Source organism: Caretta caretta, chromosome 28, assembly GCF_965140235.1.
Source record: "Caretta caretta isolate rCarCar2 chromosome 28, rCarCar1.hap1, whole genome shotgun sequence".
Lineage (NCBI taxonomy): Eukaryota > Metazoa > Chordata > Testudines > Cheloniidae > Caretta > Caretta caretta.
In genome coordinates this window covers 8,979,141-8,997,169 of record NC_134233.1, presented here as the reverse complement: position 1 = coordinate 8,997,169, position 18,029 = coordinate 8,979,141, and the positions used below count along the sequence as shown (strand labels likewise).

The 18,029-nt window shown below is 52.0% G+C and overlaps 1 protein-coding gene across 1 annotated transcript; it reads left to right on the top strand.

Moving 5' to 3' along the window:
- Positions 1 to 15,222: 15,222 nt before the first annotated feature.
- On the top strand, positions 15,223 to 16,938 carry LOC142070349 (uncharacterized). Its single transcript, XM_075124048.1, has 2 exons — positions 15,223 to 15,252; positions 15,624 to 16,938. The coding sequence occupies exon 2, from the start codon at positions 15,671 to 15,673 to the stop codon at positions 16,856 to 16,858; it is 1,188 nt and encodes a 395-aa protein (XP_074980149.1). The 5' UTR covers positions 15,223 to 15,252; positions 15,624 to 15,670; the 3' UTR covers positions 16,859 to 16,938.
- The last annotated feature ends 1,091 nt before the right edge of the window (positions 16,939 to 18,029 follow it).

Below are 18,029 nucleotides of genomic sequence, written 5' to 3'. Positions count from 1 at the left end.
GGGAAAAAAACCCAGAAAACGACCCTATAATCATGTAAAGCTATGCTGCTGTCTTTTTTCTATGCTTATCTGTCCTTTCTACTTTGTTTATGGATAGAAAGAATGTGAACTGTGTGTAACCTGCACTCCCTGCTTTTGGGGAGAGAATTCCTTATACAGATAAGCCTCCATGCTCGTACCTACCCCAGAACTTCAAACAGACTGGGTTAACCGGTTCGAACTGGAAGAGATATCACAATGTATGTTGAACCAAGCTATAAAAGCTCATCCCTGTTCTTTGTTTGGGGCTTCACCATTTTCCTCTGAAAAGGAATTGGTGAACCCTTCAGCTGTCATATTTGCTAGCAATAAAGTGCCTCACTTTATCAAAGAGCCAAGACTCTGTGTTTTGTTTGGCTAATACAGAAGTCCAGGGAAGGCTACCCTCCTAACCCTAGACGGGAGGGGAACCCTTTTTCCCTAACAACACCTAGTAAACCAGTGAATTCCCAGGACCAGCTCCCTGAAGATGCTGAGCACTCTGCTTATGAGGGATTGAAATACCCACATATCCGCTGGGAACACACACAGACAGGCACAGTCTGTACCCTGTGACAAAGTTCCAGCTCTACCTTGGTGGGTCTTGCGCTTATGGGCGGATTTGCTCGCCTTGGAGCTTCACGGCAGCCCTCAGCTTGGCCGTTTTTCTGAACCCACAGTCCAGGTTGACGACTCCTGTGTCTGACCAGGAGTTGGGAGGATTTGGGGGGAACCCGGGCCCGCCCTCTACTCCGGGCTCCAGCCCAGGGCCCTGTGGAATGCACCTGTCTAGAGTGCCTCCTGGAACAGCTGTGCGACAGCGACAACTCCCTGGGCTACTTCCCCATGGCCTCCTCCCAACCCCTTCTTTATCCTCACCATAGGACCTTCCTCCCGGTGTCTGACAATGCTTGTACTCCTCAGTCCTCCAACAGTCCATGGTCTCACTCTCAGCTCCTCGCGCCCCTTGCTCCCAGCTCCTCACACGCACCTCACTAACTGAGGTGAGCTCCTTTTTAAAACCCAGGTGCCCTGATTAGCCTGCCTCAATTGATTCAAGTAGCTTCTTGATTGGTTGCAGGTGTTCTAATCAGCCTGTCTTACTGGTCTCCAGAAGGTTCCTGATTGTTCTGTTACTTTACCCAAGGAAAAGGGACCTACTTAGCCATCTGGCCTGACCCTGTCACAACCCCTACGTTCACTCTTCTAGAAAACTATGATCAATTATTTACATAGTATGATTGTTTGAGGTATCATTTGAAAATGCATAATCTATAGAATATTATCCTCCTGTTAAAATATGTGTAGCAACACTATGTAAAATGATGAGATTTTACTGTATCATATTGGTGAAAAAGTTACAATTCTGGGGAACACCCTCAGACCAGTTCCTCAGAGACAGCAAGGCAAGCAGCTGGTCAAATTGCCATTCTTCAGGAGGGGGAAGGTGTGAAGAAGACATTTACATTCCTTCACAGGCACCACTTGAAGCTCATATCTACAACAGACAGCCGGTCACCATGACTCAGCTGAGAACTGAAGTTGTTTGTCCTACAAAGGACTGAATTATAAAAAGAGGGGAGGAAAATGCTTGAGACTCTCTCTCTCCCCCTTTTCCTCTGCTCATGACAGCTCCTGAAAAAACTGAACTTGGCAGCAGGGGCGAATTAGGGGGACTTCTGGCTGAAAGGACAGCCAGCCTGCCTCAGGATATGGTGAGAGAAACATTTGCTTTGTATCCGTTTTAGCTTGTTAACTTAGATGTTCGTTTGGGTTTTATCTTGCATTTCTTTTGTAAACAATACTGGCTTTTATACCTCATTACCTGTAGTCAATGAATATGGTTTTTTTGCCGGTAGTTAGCCATCTCATTTTATTGTTTCATCTAACCAGTGTGTTGGGATTAAAGTGTGTTGGAAAATCCATTTGGGATAACAAGGCTGGCACGTGTCATTTTCCACTGATGAAATGACAGACTTCATATGACCTTGCGTCGTTCAGTAGTGTGCTGGACAGTGAAAGATGCACAAAAGTCCGGGACCAGAGAATTTTCTGGGGTTCTCCTGTGGTGCACTGTAATTCGTGAGTCGCTGACTAACAGCGCTCAATACTGTGTAGCTGGCAGCGAGTTACATGCTGGAGACTGGGTGTTAACTGCCCAGGAGTGGCTGTTCTCACAGTAAAGCAGTGTAAAACCACCCCAGCTTGGGCAACTGAGGGGAAACAGCTGTTCAAGCAGTCAAGATTGCACTGTGGTTAATGTCACAGACACTCAATTTCAAAGCATCTCCTAAAACACAGAGAAAGTAAATCCATGTCCCAGAAGTTGAAGACTCCAGACAGAGGACAAGTCTCCCTGGAACTGCTTCTTGCAGAGAGAGAGAGAGGTCCAGACACAATGAGAGAGTCCTGGGGAAGCTGGGAACACTAAGAATGGGCTGGTGGGGTTCAGTGGAGAAAGGGAACAGGAAGGGCAGGGATATCACTGAATGCAGGATCTCAGCAGTCCTAGATGTCAGGATAGCACCTAGTGCAGCCCATTGGAAAGCATAATCCCAACGATACATATAAAATGATGGGGTCTACATTAGCTGTTTCCACTCAAGAGAGGGATCTTGGAGTCATTGTCGATAGTTCTCTGAAAACATCCACTCAGGGTGCAGAGGCAGTCAAAAAGCGAACAGGGTGTTGGGAATCATTAAGAAAGGGATAGATAATAAGACAGTACATAACTTGCCTCTATATAAATCCATGGTACGCCCACATCTTGAATATTGTGTGCAGATGTGGTCGGCCCATCTCAAGAAAGATACATTGCAATTGGAAAAGGTTCAGAAAAGGGCAAAAAAACCCGGACTAGGAGTAGGAAACAGCTTCTGTATGAGGAGAGATATGTAAGACTGGGACTTTTCAGCTTAGAAAAGAGACAAGAGGGCATATGAGAGAGGTCTATGAAAGCATGTCTGCTGTGGAGAAAGTAAAGAAGGAAGTGTTATTTACTCCTTCTCAGAACACAAGGACTAGGAATCACCTAATCAAATTAATAGGCAGCAGGTTTATAAGAAACAAAAGGAAGTATTTCTTCACACAACGCACAGTCAACCTGGGGAACTCCTTGCCAGAGGACGTTGTGAAGGCCAAGATTATAATAGGGTTACAAAAAAAAAACAAACACACACCATGAGAAATCTATTGAGGACAGGTCCATGACTGGTTATGAGCCAGGATGGGCAGGGATGGTGTCCCTAACTTCTGTTTGTCATAAGCTGTGAATGGGTGACAGGAGATGAATCACTTCATGATTCCCTGTTCTGTTCATTTCCTCTGGAACACCCGGCGCTGGTCACTGTCGGAAGACAGGACACTGGGCTAGATGGACCTTTGGTCTGTCCCAGTGTGGCCATTCTGAAATACCAGGGAACCTAGTGAGTCCAGTGCAATGGGAGGGAGTAGGAAAATCCCTGGGTGTGGAGAACACTGGGAAATTAGAAACTATCATTCAGAAGCAACAGACTCTAAATAGTCTAGAAAAGCAGAATGTGAAAAATAAGAATCGGGGTCATGTGACTTCAGGAATGAGGGACTCAAAAAACCAAGTCTGCAGAGAAGAGAGATTGTGGTTAGTGCACATGGCGATGGGGGGAGCAACTCTCCAGGTCTCAAGGATTTTCACCAGCAACCGAGGCCATTGTCCCATGCACGGGGCAATCCGGAGCAGTGAGGAGTTGTGTCATCTGTAATCCTAGCTGAGTTTCAATGTTCTGCTGCTGGAGCTCCCTTGTCTGGATTCCCCCAGCCACCATTCAAGGTCTGTGTGATCAGTAACCCTGGACCAGCCGCTCTGACCCCAGCAGCCTGCTTCTTACACCCCAAGCACATTCTGGTCTGGGTGGAAAAGGCTCAGGGTTTGAGAGAAGGCCAGGGGTAGGAAACTTCTGTTCGTTATGCTGGACCTAACCCCCCGTTTTACTTGTGCAAACAGGAGATATTTGACACTGTGCGATTCTGCTCCTGTGCTCTCTTCCCACAGCGTTCAGCAGCAGGGGAGGGTCTCTGGTCGTGTGTGTGTCACGGGCATGCTGGGGTGATGCTGGAACAGGACAGAGCAGAGGTGGCATTGTGGGGGTGGCGTGAACCTCAACTCTTCCGTTCCCCTTCCAAGAACCGAGAGGAAAGGAACCCTTACCCAGCGAGGTCACATTCTCATAGGTCTCCTGCATGACGTCTCTGGAGAGGGCTCTCTGAGCGGGGTCCAGCAGAGCCCCCTCTTCCCTGGTGAAATACACAGCCACCTCCTCGAAGGTCACTGGCCCCTGAAAGAGCAAGAGCCCCACACTCAGGACCTGCTGCCCCACTCACAGCCCCACTATTCGTGGGGGAGAGGAGCCAATCAAACGGAAACTCTGGGTGGACCGCAGTAAACAGAGTCCCACCCCCACCCCGCTCAGAGCACCCAGGAAACACCAGGGTGAGGGGGCAAAGCGACACCCCTCCTCTCTCCCAGCAGATCCATCACACACCTACTAGCCACAGACTGATACAGGAGATGCTGCCCCGAGCAGGGTCTAGGGAGAGATCTCTTGTAGGAAGCCCAACACCCTCCTCCTTGTGAGGAGCTGGATATGAGGCAGGAGAATCTCCCCTAAGCCTGACTGGTGGCTTCCCCCTTCATATTTAAAGGCACCCACTGGTTATTTGGGTCAGGCTCCAGCACTAGGAGTCTGGTCCTTTTTCCCAGCCCCATCTACGTAGGTTATTTTCTGTTCACCAGATTGGAGCATTTCCACCTCCGAACCTCATGGGTCTGTTCCAAGAATCTAGGCCACTTATTAAACAACTCCCAGCAGGTCTGCCACCCCCTGGCCTCCTCCTTTCTCCACCCTGTGCATTTCCTGCCCCGCTCCAACCTCCAAACCAGACGGTGCAAACCTTCCCCTCTTCCGTGTATTTGCTGTCCCTCTCCCTCCTGCAGGAACAGATCAGAACCCCCCCAATAATCTCTACATGAGCTGGCTCCTCTGCAGCCATGTCGCTCCCCTGTCCCATGGGAGGACGGGATGAACCGGAACGAAACGTGAGCGTAGTTCTGCAGCCTGGCCGGGCGAGAAGGGCCATTGTGGAGGTTTGGGAACGGGCATTAGTTCATTTCACATCACGCTTCCCCCAGGCTCTTTCCCTGCAGAGCGAGATCCGAGATTCTGCCGTGCTGAGAAAATGCTCAGTCTCTGGATTACAGCAGAGACCTGGCCCCTCCCGCCAGGCTAACCCCACAGACACACTTTTAACCTCCTTTCTCCCTCCCGCATCCCAAAACAAAGTCTCTGAATGCAATCCTAGAAAAAAGCAGAACCAAAGGAGTCCCTTTCGAGGATTCCCTCTGACACTGACCCCACGGCAGCCACACCCCAGCAGGAGGGACATGGAGTCAGGAACTGGGTTGTCCTCTCTCTCATCCTCATCTTGTCCACAGGAAAGTGATTCTCCCCACAGTGCAGTAATACATCTGTCTGGGCAGATGAGAGAGCAGGAAATCTCTTTCAAAACTCTTTTATCCCACGGACCCTGTCAGTCTCTCTATCTCCTTTTCCCTGTGCCCTCTCCATGCCTGTCTGCTAGGAAACTCTCATTCCTGGGTTGTTTGCTCCCCCATGGCTGGATTTGCTCCTGCAAATGGCAGGAGAAATGGGGTGGGGGGCTGTTTGTGTAGAGTCATTTTATAGTCCCTCACTGCCTGCCTGGGATTTCCCCATTGCCTGCCTAGGACCCCCACCTGCCCTCCACCAGGATCTGCCAGCCCATTTGCCTGGGACCCCCTCCTCCTCCCAGCACGACCCCCTGACGCTTTACAGGAGGACCCCTCACTCTGCGCCAGGGACCGCCCCACCACAGCTCTGTGCACTGGGCATGGCAATGGTCCCAGGAGCCAGCTGGGCAATCCCAGACAGAGCCCCTGGCACAGCACCAGGCAGCGTCTAATCCCCTGCCCCACCTGCCCAAGAGACACCCACCCCCACTGGTCTGCAGCCAACAGGCCCCCAGCGATACCCACCTCCAGGACCCATAGCCTTAGGGCTGGGCACATCAGAACTACCCCCCGAAACCCCAAACCCTCCAGAACCCACCAACCTGACTAGGGTCCCCCCTGCCCAGCCACCCAGAGGCCTCCCCCTACCATAGTGCCCCTTCAGCTCCCGCTGCAATCTCCCCACACAGACATGCACCCCCCCAGCAACAGTGTTCCCTCACAGTGTCTGACAAGTGGACAGAAAGTTATCACCACCCCCTGCTGGCCAGTCACACAGGCAGAGGGAGCCCGGGGGGACGCCTCTTTAACAGGAGAAAGGAAGCCATGGAGGGCCAAAATAACTAAGAAATTTCCATACTCTGTCACTAGCAAATAATGGCCACCGTGGATCCACCCCAGAGTTGGCTACATCTTTGCACTGCGGGAAGCCCCCCCTCACGGAGACCCTTTGTCATGGGATTTGGGATACTTCTGGACCACGCTGCACTCAGAGGGACCTCCTCATCCCGTGCCAGCTGGAGAAAAGAAAAGGGTCCAGCCAACGATCCTGTTACCAACTGGGAACCACCTATCCCCCAAACAGGGGGAGGCCCCTGGCTTTGATGGGTATTGAATATATGGCTAGTCTCTTTTATCAGCAAACATTTTTAACAGAGAGAAAGGAGGGAACAAATGATTCTCAAAGGAGAGGGAAAGATGATCATTGTTGCAGGGGGTTAATTTCCCAACCAGGATGGAGAAGGACTCAGGGCGACGTTCTGGTTAAACTTGGATTTATGCTGGAAATGGCCCACCTTGATTATCATGCACATTGTAAGGAGAGTGGTCGCTTTGGATGAGCTATTGCCAGCAGGAGAGTGAGTTTGTGTGTGTGTGGGGGGGGAGGGGCGGAGGGTGAGAAAACCTGGATTTGTGCTGGAAGTGGCCCAACTTGATGATCACTTTGGATAAGCTATTACCAGCAGGACAGTGGGGTGGGAGGGGGTATTGTTTCATGGTCTCTGTGTATATAATGTCTGCTGCAGTTTCCACGGTATGCATCCGATGAAGTGGGCTGTAGCTCACGAAAGCTCATGCTCAAATAAATTGGTTCGTCTCTAAGGTGCCACAAGTCCCCCGAAACTTTTTTATCAATCTTTGAGACGTACAGAGAAAACGTGTCACAAACTATGCAACTGAGAACATGGGATAAACGCCAAGACCGGGGGGGATTTTATGTGGCTATTAAAGAACTAGCTGGAAAAGGGGGACCCTTTGTGATATAAAATCCAGCCTGTCCAATACATAAACAGAAAGTGATGGTCCCCCCCGGCCCCGTTCCCCTGGGCAGCAGGGAGCCCGCTGAGGGGCTGACTGGAGGGGCTGGGGGGGGGGAGCTGGAGGGCTCCCTGGGGGAGGGGAGAGGGCGGTAGTGGGGGATGGGCAGGTGGGGGGCAGCTGGGGGCTGGGGGCAACGGTGCTGCAGTTGGGGGGCAGCAAGTGGGACTCGGAAGCGGGGATCGGGGGCAGCCCCATGGGGGACACGGCCCCTCCCTTCCCCGCGCCGGCAGAGACCCGGCGTCTCCTCCCACCCCCACGCCCGGGCAGCCAGGTTGGGGGATGGCTCCGGGCTCCAACTTCCCACCGACACTGGGACAAATCGCTGCGGATAAAACGGGGGGGGGGAGGAAATCCCGCCCCCCCACGGGAGGGGAGTTTCAATGGACATGTGAGGAGGAGGGAGAGACGGGGGGGGGGAGATCAGGGGAGACGAGAGAGCGGATCAATGGGGGGGTGGGGGGGAGTTTACAACCACGTGGGAGCTACCGGGACGGAAAAGGGGAAAACTGGGGGGCATTTGTGCCCGTGGGGGGGGGAAGGGGATCCAATGAACTCCCCCGCCGCCCCCCACTTCCCCCCCGGGAATTTCCTGGCTGCACAGAAACAGCTCAACCCCCCCCCCCCCCCGCAACTCCGGCTTCTCCCCCCAACACCCCCCAAGGGACCCCGCCCGCCGGGCCCCAGTCTCTGCCCCCCCCCAATCCCAGCCGTGCCGGGGGCAGAGAGTCACTTTCCTGCCCCCCAACAGCGCTCCCCCCCCGCGGGGTCTCCCTCTCACCGGGGCGGGTCCCAGCTGGACAAAGCCCCGCCCCGGCCGGGCACGGGGGGTTAATGACGGGCCCCACCCCGCACAGACCCCGGAGCGGAGCCGCAGCTGCTCCTCTGAGAGACCCGAGACGAGCAGCGCCGGGGGGCGGGGCCTGGAGCAGACCGGGGGCGGGGCAGCGTCTGGGGCGGGGCCTGGAGCAGACCGGGGGCGGGGCAGCGTCTGGGGGCGGGGCCTGGAGCAGACCGGGGGCGGGGCAGCGTCTGGGGGCGGGGCCTGGAGCAGACCAGGCGCTGCCTCGTGTCGCATCTGTCGCAGGAGCAGCTGCGGCTCCCTTCCAAGGTCTGTGCGGGGTGGGGCCCGTCATTAACCCCCCGTGCCCGGCCGGGGCGGGGCTTTGTCCAGCTGGGACCCGCCCCGGTGAGTGGGAGACCCCGGGGGGGGCAGGAAAGTGGCTCTCTGCCCCCCACCTGCCCATCCCCCACTGCCGCCCCCTCCCCGCCCCCAGGGAGCCCTCCAGCTCCCCCCGCCACCCTCTTCAGTCAGCCCCTCAGAGGGCTCCCTGCTGCCCAGGTGAACGGGGGCAGTGGGGGGGGGGGGGACCATCACTTTCTGTTTATGTATTGGACAGGCTGGATTTTATATGACAAACGGTCCCCCTTTTCCAGCTAGTTCTTTAATAGCCACATAAAATCCCCCCCCCCCCCCCGTCTTGGCGTTTATCCCATGTTCTCAGTTGCATAGTTTGTGACACGTTTTCTCTGTACGTCTCAAAGATTCCTAAAAAATACCCTCAACGTTTGCCCCACTTTTACTCGAGTTGTCTACTTCTAATTGAATATGCCCCTGAGAGCTTTCCCTGTCTCTGTGATTATAAATTACGACGAAAAACTCAGATTTACACCTTTTCTCAGATTCCTGAATATGGATCTAAAACGTTTGCCAATGTTGCCCATTTCCGCTCTATTCATTGACCAAATAGTGGTGGGAAATACACTCAGCTTTTACCTCCTATCAACAACTGCTATAAAATCCCACTCATTTTCCACTTTCCTCTCTATAATTTGCATAAATGGATCCAAAATCCCTCAGATTTCCACCCTTTCTCTTTCATTTCTGAACACTGATCTCAAATCTCAGGTTTCCCTCTTACGATGTCATCATCAAATGTCAATTAAAAATCCTCTTGGGTTTGGGGCTGTTCCCCATGTCAGTAAATCCTAGCAACTTGTCCTTCCTTGGGGGGAACCTATCGCCCTCCATGGGTCTCCGTGAGGGGGGGGGGGGGGCTTCCCGCAGTGCAAAGATGTAGCCAACTCTGGGGTGGATCCACGGTGGCCATTATTTGCTAGTGACAGAGTATGGAAATTTCATACTTATTTTGGCCCTCCATGGCTTCCCTTCTCCTGTTAAAGAGGCGTCCCCCCGGGCTCCCTCTGCCTGTGTGACTGGCCAGCAGGGGGTGGTGATAACTTTCTATCCACTTACCAGACACTGTGAGGGAACATTGTTGCTGGGGGGGCAGGTGTCTGTGTGGGGAGATTGCAGTGGGAGCTGAGGGGACATTGTGGTAGGGGGAGGCCTCTGGGTGGCTGGGCAGGGGGGACCCTAGTCAGGTTGGTGGGTTCTGGAGGGTTTGGGGTTTCGGGGGGTAGTTCTGAAGTGCCCAGCCCTAAGGCTATGGGTCCTGGAGGTGGGTATCGCTGGGGGCCTGTTGGCTGCAGACCAGTGGGGGTGGGTGTCTCTTGGGCAGGTGGGGCAGGGGATTAGACGCTGCCTGGTGCTGTGCCAGGGGCTCTGTCTGGGATTGCCCAGCTGGCTCCTGGGACCATTGCCATGCCCAGTGCACAGAGCTGTGGTGGGGCGGTCCCTGGCGCAGAGTGAGGGGTCCTCCTGTAAAGTGTCAGGGGGTCCTGCTGGGAGGAGGAGGGGGTCCCAGGCAAATGGGCTGGCAGATCCTGGTGGAGGGCAGGTGGGGGTCCTAGGCAGGCAATGGGGAAATCCCAGGCAGGCAGTGAGGGACTATAAAATGACTCTCCACAAACAGCCCCCCACCCCATTTCTCCTGCCATTTGCAGGAGCAAATCCAGCCATGGGGGAGCAAACAACCCAGGAATGAGAGTTTCCTAGCAGACAGGCATGGAGAGGGCACAGGGAAAAGGAGATAGAGAGACTGACAGGGTCCGTGGGATAAAAGAGTTTTGAAAGAGATTTCCAGCTCTCTCATCTGCCCAGACAGATGTCTTACTGCACTGTGGGGAGAATCACTTTCCTGTGGACAAGACGAGGATGAGAGAGAGGAAAACCCAGTTCCTGACTCCATGTCCCTCCTGCTGGGGTGTGGCTGCCGTGGGGTCAGTGTCAGAGGGAATCCTCGAAAGGGACTCCTTTGGTTCTGCTTTTTTCTAGGATTGCATTCAGAGACTTTGTTTTGGGATGCGGGAGGGAGAAAGCAGGTTAAAAGTGTGTCTGTGGGCCTAGCCTGGCAGGAGGGGCCAGGTCTCTGCTGTAATCCAGAGATTGAGCATTTTCTCAGCTCGGCAGAATCTCGGATCTCGCTCTGCAGGGAAAGAGCCTGGGGGAAGCGTGATATGAAATGAACTAATGCCCGTTCCTAAACTTCCACAACAGCCCTTCTTGCCCAGCCAGGTTGCAGAACGACGCTCATGTTTCTTTCCTGTTCATCCCGTCCTCCCATGGGACAAGGGAGCGACATGGCTGCAGAGGAGCCAGCTCAGGTGGGGATTATTGTGGGGGGTTCTGATCTGTTCCTGCAGGAGGGAGAGGGACAGCAAATACACGGGAGAGGGGAAGGTTTGCACCGTCTGGTTTGGAGGTTGGAGCGGGGCAGGAAATGCACAGGGTGGAGAAAGGGAGGAGGCCAGGGGGTGGCAGACCTGCTGGGAGTTGTTTAATAAGTGGCCTAGATTCTAGGAAGAGACCCATGAGGTTCGGAGGTGGAAATGCTCCAGTCTGGTGAACAGAAAATAACCTACCTAGATGGGGCTGGGAAAAAGGACCAGACTCGTAGTACTGGAGCCTGACCCAACTAACTAGCGGGTGCCTTGAAATATGAAGGGGGAAGCCACCAGTCAGGCTTAGGGGAGATTCCCCTGCTTCATATCCAGCTCTAGGAGTGGTTAATCATTATGCAAGGTAACCTATTTCCCCTTGTTTTTTCCTGCCCCCCCCACCCTCCCGACGTTCTTGTTAAACCCTGGATTTGTGCTGGAAATGGGCCACCTTCATTGTCATACACATTGTAAGGAGAGTGATCACTTTAGATAAGCTATTACCAGCAGGAGAGTGGGGTGGGAGGAGGTATTTTTTTCATGATTTGTGTGTATATAAAAAGCTCTTCTACACTTTCCACAGTTTGCATCCGATGAAGTGAGCTGTAGCTCACGAAAGCTTATGCTCAAATAAATTGGATAGTCTCTAAGGTGCCACAAGTCCTCCTTTTCTTTTCACAAGGAGGAGGGTGTTGGGCTTCCTACAAGAGATCTCTCCCTAGACCCTGCTCGGGGCAGCATCTCCTGTATCAGTCTGTGGCTAGTAGGTGTGTGATGGATCTGCTGGGAGAGAGGAGGGGGTCTCTCTTCGCCCCCTCACCCTGGTGTTTCCTGGGTGCTCTGAGCGGGGTGGGGGTGGGACTCTGTTGACTGCGGTCCACCCAGAGTTTCCGTTTGATTGGCTCCTCTCCCCCACGAATAGTGGGGCTGTGAGTGGGGCAGCAGGTCCTGAGTGTGGGGCTCTTGCTCTTTCAGGGGCCGGTGACCTTCGAGGAGGTGGCTGTGTATTTCACCAGGGAAGAGTGGGCTCTGCTGGACCCCGCTCAGAGAACCCTCTACAGAGACGTCATGCAGGAGACCTATGAGACTGTGACCTCGCTGGGTAAGGATTCCTGTCCCCTCGGTTCTTGGAAGGGGAACGGAAGAGATGGGGTTCACGCCACCCCCACAATGCCACCTCTGCTCTGTCCTGTTCCAGCATCACCCCAGCATGCCAGTGACACACACACGACCAGAGACCCTCCCCTGCTGCTGAATGCTGTGGGAAGAGAGCACAGGAGCAGAATCGCACAGTGTCAAATATCTCCTGTTTGCACAAGTAAAACGGGGGGTTAGGTCCAGCATAACGAACAGAAGCTTCCTACCCGTGGCCTTCTCTCAAACCCTGAGCCTTCTCCACCCAGACCAGAATGTGCTTGGGGTGTAAGAAGCAGGCTGCTGGGGTCAGAGCGGCTGGTCCAGGGTTACTGATCACACAGACCTTGAATGGTGGCTGGGGGAATCCAGACAAGGGAGCTCCAGCAGCAGAGCATTGAAACTCAGCCAGGATTACAGATGACACAACTCCTCACTGCTCCGGATTGCCCCGTGCATGGGACAATGGCCTCGGTTGCTGGTGAAAATCCTTGAGACTTGGAGAGTTGCTCCCCCCATCCCCATGTGCACTAGCCACAATCTCTCTTCTCTGCAGACTTGGTTTTTTGAGTCTCTTTTTCCTGAAGTCACATGACCCCGATTCTTATTTTTCACATTCTGCTTTTCTAGACTATTTAGAGTCTGTTGCTTCTGAATGATAGTTTCTAATTTCCCAGTGTTCTGCACACCCAGGGATTTTCCTACTCCCTCCCATTGCACTGGACTCACTAGGTTCCCTGGTATTTAAGAACGGCCACACTGGGACAGACCAAAGGTCCATCTAGCCCAGTGTCCTGTCTTCCGACATTGGCCAGCGCCAGGTGTCCCAGAGGGAATGAACAGAACAGGGAATCATGAAGTGATTCATCTCCTGTCACCCATTCACAGCTTATGACAAACAGAAGTTAGGGACACCATCCCTGCCCATCCTGGCTAATAACCATTCACGGACCTGTCCTCAATAGATTTCTCATGGTGGTTTTTTTTTTTTTTATAACCCTATTATAATCTTGGCCTTCACAACGTCCTCTGGCAAGGAGTTCCCCAGGTTGACTGTGCGTTGTGTGAAGAAATACTTCCTTTTGTTTCTTATAAACCTGCTGCCTATTAATTTGATTGGGTGATTCCTAGTCCTTGTGTTATGAGAATGAGTAAATGACACGTCCTTATTTACTTTCTCCACGGCAGTTTTGATTTTATAGACCTCTCTCATATCCCCCCTTTGTCTCTTTTCCAAGCTGAATAGTCCCGGTCTTTTTAATCTTTCCCCGTACAGAAGAGTTTCATACCTGTAATCATTTGGGTTGCCCTTTTCTGAACCTTTTCCAATTCCAATATATCTTTTTTTGAGATGGGGCAACCACATCTGCAGGCAGTATTCGAGATGTGGGTGTACCATGGGTTTATATAGAGGCGATATGATATTTTCTGTCTTCTTATCTATCCATTTCAGAATGATTCCCAATATTCTCTTTGCTTTTTGACTGCCGTTGGACACTGAGTTGATGTTTTCAGAGAACTGTGCCCAGTGACTCCAAGATCCCTCTATTGAGTGGAAACAGCTCATTTAGAGCCCATCATTTTATATGTGTAGTTGGGATTATGTTTTCCAATGGGCTGCAATATGGTGCTATCCTGACATCTAGTACTGCTGAGATCCTGCATTCAGTGATATCCCTGCCCTTCCTGTTCCCATTCTCATAAAACAAGAAGAGCATCCAAATGCGTGTTTACCTTCATTCCCTCAGCAGTCCTCATGGGAATCCCTGATCGGTTCCAAAGTGTATTAAAACCTTTCTTAAAGGGTTACCTCCTGCTGGTTATCAGGTCCTGTGAGTTTGTAGCCCAGAAAGACCCCCCTCAGTCAGCTCAAACTCAGCTGTTTATCCCCCAAAAGTCTGTCGTCTTCAGTCTCCTGAATGAGGGGAAATCCGTCCCTACCCCTTTCTGCGTTGGGTAAAGCTTCAAAAGGTGGAGCTCTGCATAACCAGCCTTGAGATCTGGCATTCATCACCCTGTAGTGATACCAGCTTGCACAGGAAACCCAACCCGCAGCCCTTCCTGGTATCATGTGGCGCATCTCGGCATCATAGTCTGTGAAGAATTCATGCTTTCAAGGGCTGGCTTAGATATACAGATAACAGTCATAATTAGGGCAAGAGTTTGCAGGCAATGAAAAGAGAGTAATTGACAAACGTGAGCAATATCTAATCCTTTAAAGCCTGAAAGTGCCTTGGGGGGAGGGGACAGGAGCCGGCTGTGTGGGGGCTGTGGGGCTCAGATACTGGGCATTGAGAGCCTAGAGCCAGCTGTGCGCTGGAGAGACGGGGCATGAACCAGCTGTGTACAGGGGAGATGAGCAGGGGAGAGGTGCTTTGGACACGGCCGCGAGCAGCTGTGAGTGCCGTCCTCTCTGCAGCATGATGAGAGAGCCTGGCGTCCCACTGCCGATCCCAGACTTGTATGAGGAGGGAAAAAATTGGCATCAAGTCTCAACCGCAGCCAGCCTGTGCCCTGGGGAGGAGACGGGTGTCTCCAGGGAGAAATCTGGGGGATTGTGACCCTGCATGCCCCACCCACCCTCTGATCAGCAATTCCGGATATTAACGGTGATTCCAGAAACAAAGAGTAATTTTGGGAAAAAATGCAGTCCTAGCTACAATTTCCAGAAAACGCTGGCCCTGGTTGTAACATTAAATCCGATAGTCTCAAGATCTAGGCCTGTGTTGATCAGATCTGTCACTCTGCCTTCACGGAGTTCACTCTGCTGGTGGGTTGTACCCCTTCCCCCATTCTGTGTCTGCCTTGTCTATTTAGATTGTAACTTCTTCAGGGCACGGGCCATCAATGCTTCTCAGTTTGCACTGTGCCTAGCAAAATGAGGACCCACTGTTAGTTGGCCCTTAGGCACTAAGGTAATGAATATGATTTATAATAATCATCTCCTGGCATTTTGAGCCAAGGAAGCCGGCCTTGGGACGTTACTACTTAAAAGTGAGCTGGGCTTAAAAGCATGGAATATTCTTTGTGACAAGTATCCCACAAATTCCACTGACCTCCCTTGTTTTCTTTGCCTTGAGCAGGGTTTCCAGTTTCCAGAACTAATGTGATCTCGCAGCTGGAACGAGGGGAGGAGTCGTGGGTCCCAGACCTTCATGGCTCTAAGAAAAAAGTGCTCCCGAGAGCTGCTTGCATAGGTGAGGCATTGGTTAAACCAACCCCAAAACTGTCGGTGAATACAGGAAACATTTGGGATGCCCTACAAAGACCTTGTGAGCTCTCCAAGTTCAGGATTGTTCCCTGCAGATGTAGAATCGTTAGGCAGAGGTCACTCATGGCTTCCCACCTATCCTGACTGACAACTGGCAGCAGGTCCCTCCCCAATCTCGCTGTCCCCTGAGATTTCTTCTGAGATACGGACCCAGAACTGATCCCTTCCTTTCTCTCCTCTGGGGAAGGTTTAAGGGAAAATCAGCTCCTGATAGGTTTGATCTGTCCTGTACACGTTTTCGTTCCTTCATCCCTTTTTCCATTCTTCTCTCTGAGATTTCCTTTCTCTCTGGCGCAGGCAGAGACTTACGTCTGGATTCTCTCGGTCTCCCGTCAGGTGTTGGGATGGTGAGTGAAAACGAGGAGGAACCCCAGCAGGAAGATGCTGAGCGAGTAGAAGCCCATGGGATGTTGTCAGGAAGGTCCAAAGGGAATGATTCTGGGAGCTGTGCACGCCCAGAAAAAACAAAAGCCTGTGAGAGTCAGCAGAGGCCAGAGGAAAACTTCGGTAGCCAGTCAGACCTTATTACACGTGAGAGAATGAACTTGGAAGGAACACGCTACACATGCCTCGAGTGTGGGATAAGCTTCAAAGGGAGCTCGGACCTTCTCACACATCAGAGAATCCACACGGGTGAGAAACCTTACGCATGCTGTGTGTGTGGGAAATGCTTCAAGCAGAGCTCGCATCTCATTGCACATAAGAGAATCCACATAGATGAGAAACCTTATGGCTGCCCTGAGTGTGGGAAACACTTCAAGCAGAGCTCACACCTTATTACACATCGGAAAATCCACACGGGTGAGAAACCTTATGGATGCCCTGAGTGTGGGAAACACTTCAAGCAGAGCTCACACCTTATTACACATCGGAAAATCCACACGGGTGAGAAACCTTACGGATGCCCTGAGTGTGGGAAACACTTCAAGCAGAGCTCACACCTTATTACACATCGGAAAATCCACACGGGTGAGAAACCTTATGGATGCCCTGAGTGTGGGAAACACTTCAAGAACAGCTCACACCTTATTACACATTGGAAAATCCACACGGGTGAGAAACCTTACGGATGCCCTGAGTGTGGGAAACACTTCAAGCAGAGCTCACACCTTATTACACATCGGAAAATCCACACGGGTGAGAAACCTTACGGATGCCCTGAGTGTGGGAAACACTTCAAGCAGAGCTCACACCTTATTACACATCGGAAAATCCACACGGGTGAGAAACCTTATGGATGCCCTGAGTGTGGGAAACACTTCAAGCAGAGCTCACACCTAATTACAGATCGGAAATTCCACACGGGTGAGAAACCTTATGGATGCCCTGAGTGTGGGAAGCACTTCATTGACAGTTCATCCCTCCTCTCACATCAGCGAATCCACACAGGGGAGAGGCCCTACACATGCTCTGAGTGTGGGAACGCTTCCGTTATAGCTCAGCCCTTACCACACATCAGAGAATCCACACCGGTGAGAGGCCCTACATATGCTCTGAGTGCGGGAAAAGCTTCAATCAGAGCTCTACCCTAATCACACATCAGAGAACGCACACAGGAGAGACCCCCTACATGTGCTCTGAGTGCGGGAAAAGCTTTAATCGGAGCTCTGTACTGACCACACATAGAAGAATCCACACAGGTGAGAAGCCTTATGGATGCTCTGAGTGTGGGAAACACTTCAATTGGAGCTCATACTTTATCATACATCGGCGAATCCATACGGGTGAGAAACCTTATGGATGCCGTGAGTGTGGCAAACACTTCAATCAAAGCTCAGCCCTTACCACACATCAGAGAATCCACACTGGTGAGAGGCCCTACATATGCTCTGAGTGCGGGAAAAGCTTCAATCAGCGCTCAACCCTAATCACACATCAGAGAACGCACACAGGAGAGACCCCCTACATGTGCTCTGAGTGCGGGAAAAGCTTTAATCGGAGCTCTGTACTGACCACACATAGAAGAATCCACACAGGTGAGAAGCCTTATGGATGCTCTGAGTGTGGGAAACGCTTCAATCGGAGCTCATACTTTATCATACATCGGCGAATCCATACGGGTGAGAAACCTTATGGATGCCGTGAGTGTGGCAAACACTTCAATCAAAGCTCAGCCCTTATCACACATCAGCGAATCCACACAGGAGAGAGGCCCTACACGTGCTCTGAGTGTGGGAGAAGCTTCAATCAGCGCTCAACCCTTATTAGACATCAGAAAATCCACATGGGAGTGATCTGTAACAAATGCCTTGACTAGGGCTGGCCAAAGGTATTTTTTTCTTTTAAATCACATTTGCTAATTCCCACTTCGTGATCTGTGCCCCATCTTCACCGTGGTTACTCAGCTCCCCCAGATGAGTTGCCTGCTCCTGCCTTTTGCAGCTCACCCTTCTTTGGGGTCAGTCCTGTGATGTTTTCTATCAACTCCTTTCCTTTTGGGTCAAAGGAGCGTGTGTCCCTCCAGCCAGGAATGTTCATCAGCTCCAGGTGGGGGAGAGAGGTTTGTTCCCAACAAGCTACACTGAGGCAAAAACTACCCGTGCCTTACATCCACTAGGACTGTACATGGCGTTGGCTGCTCAAGTTAGTGATCTTGGTGTTAAAAGACAATTACAGTTGTCGTGCAGATGCAGCCGAGGTGCAGTGGTTGGCATTAGCTTTCCCCCCCTTGACCTGACCTAAACTCCATCACATGTCCAAGTC

Excerpts from the sequence above, each read along its gene's own strand:
- LOC142070349 (XM_075124048.1), top strand. The coding sequence starts at position 15,671 with ATGGTGAGTGAAAACGAGGAGGAACCCCAGCAGGAAGATGCTGAGCGA.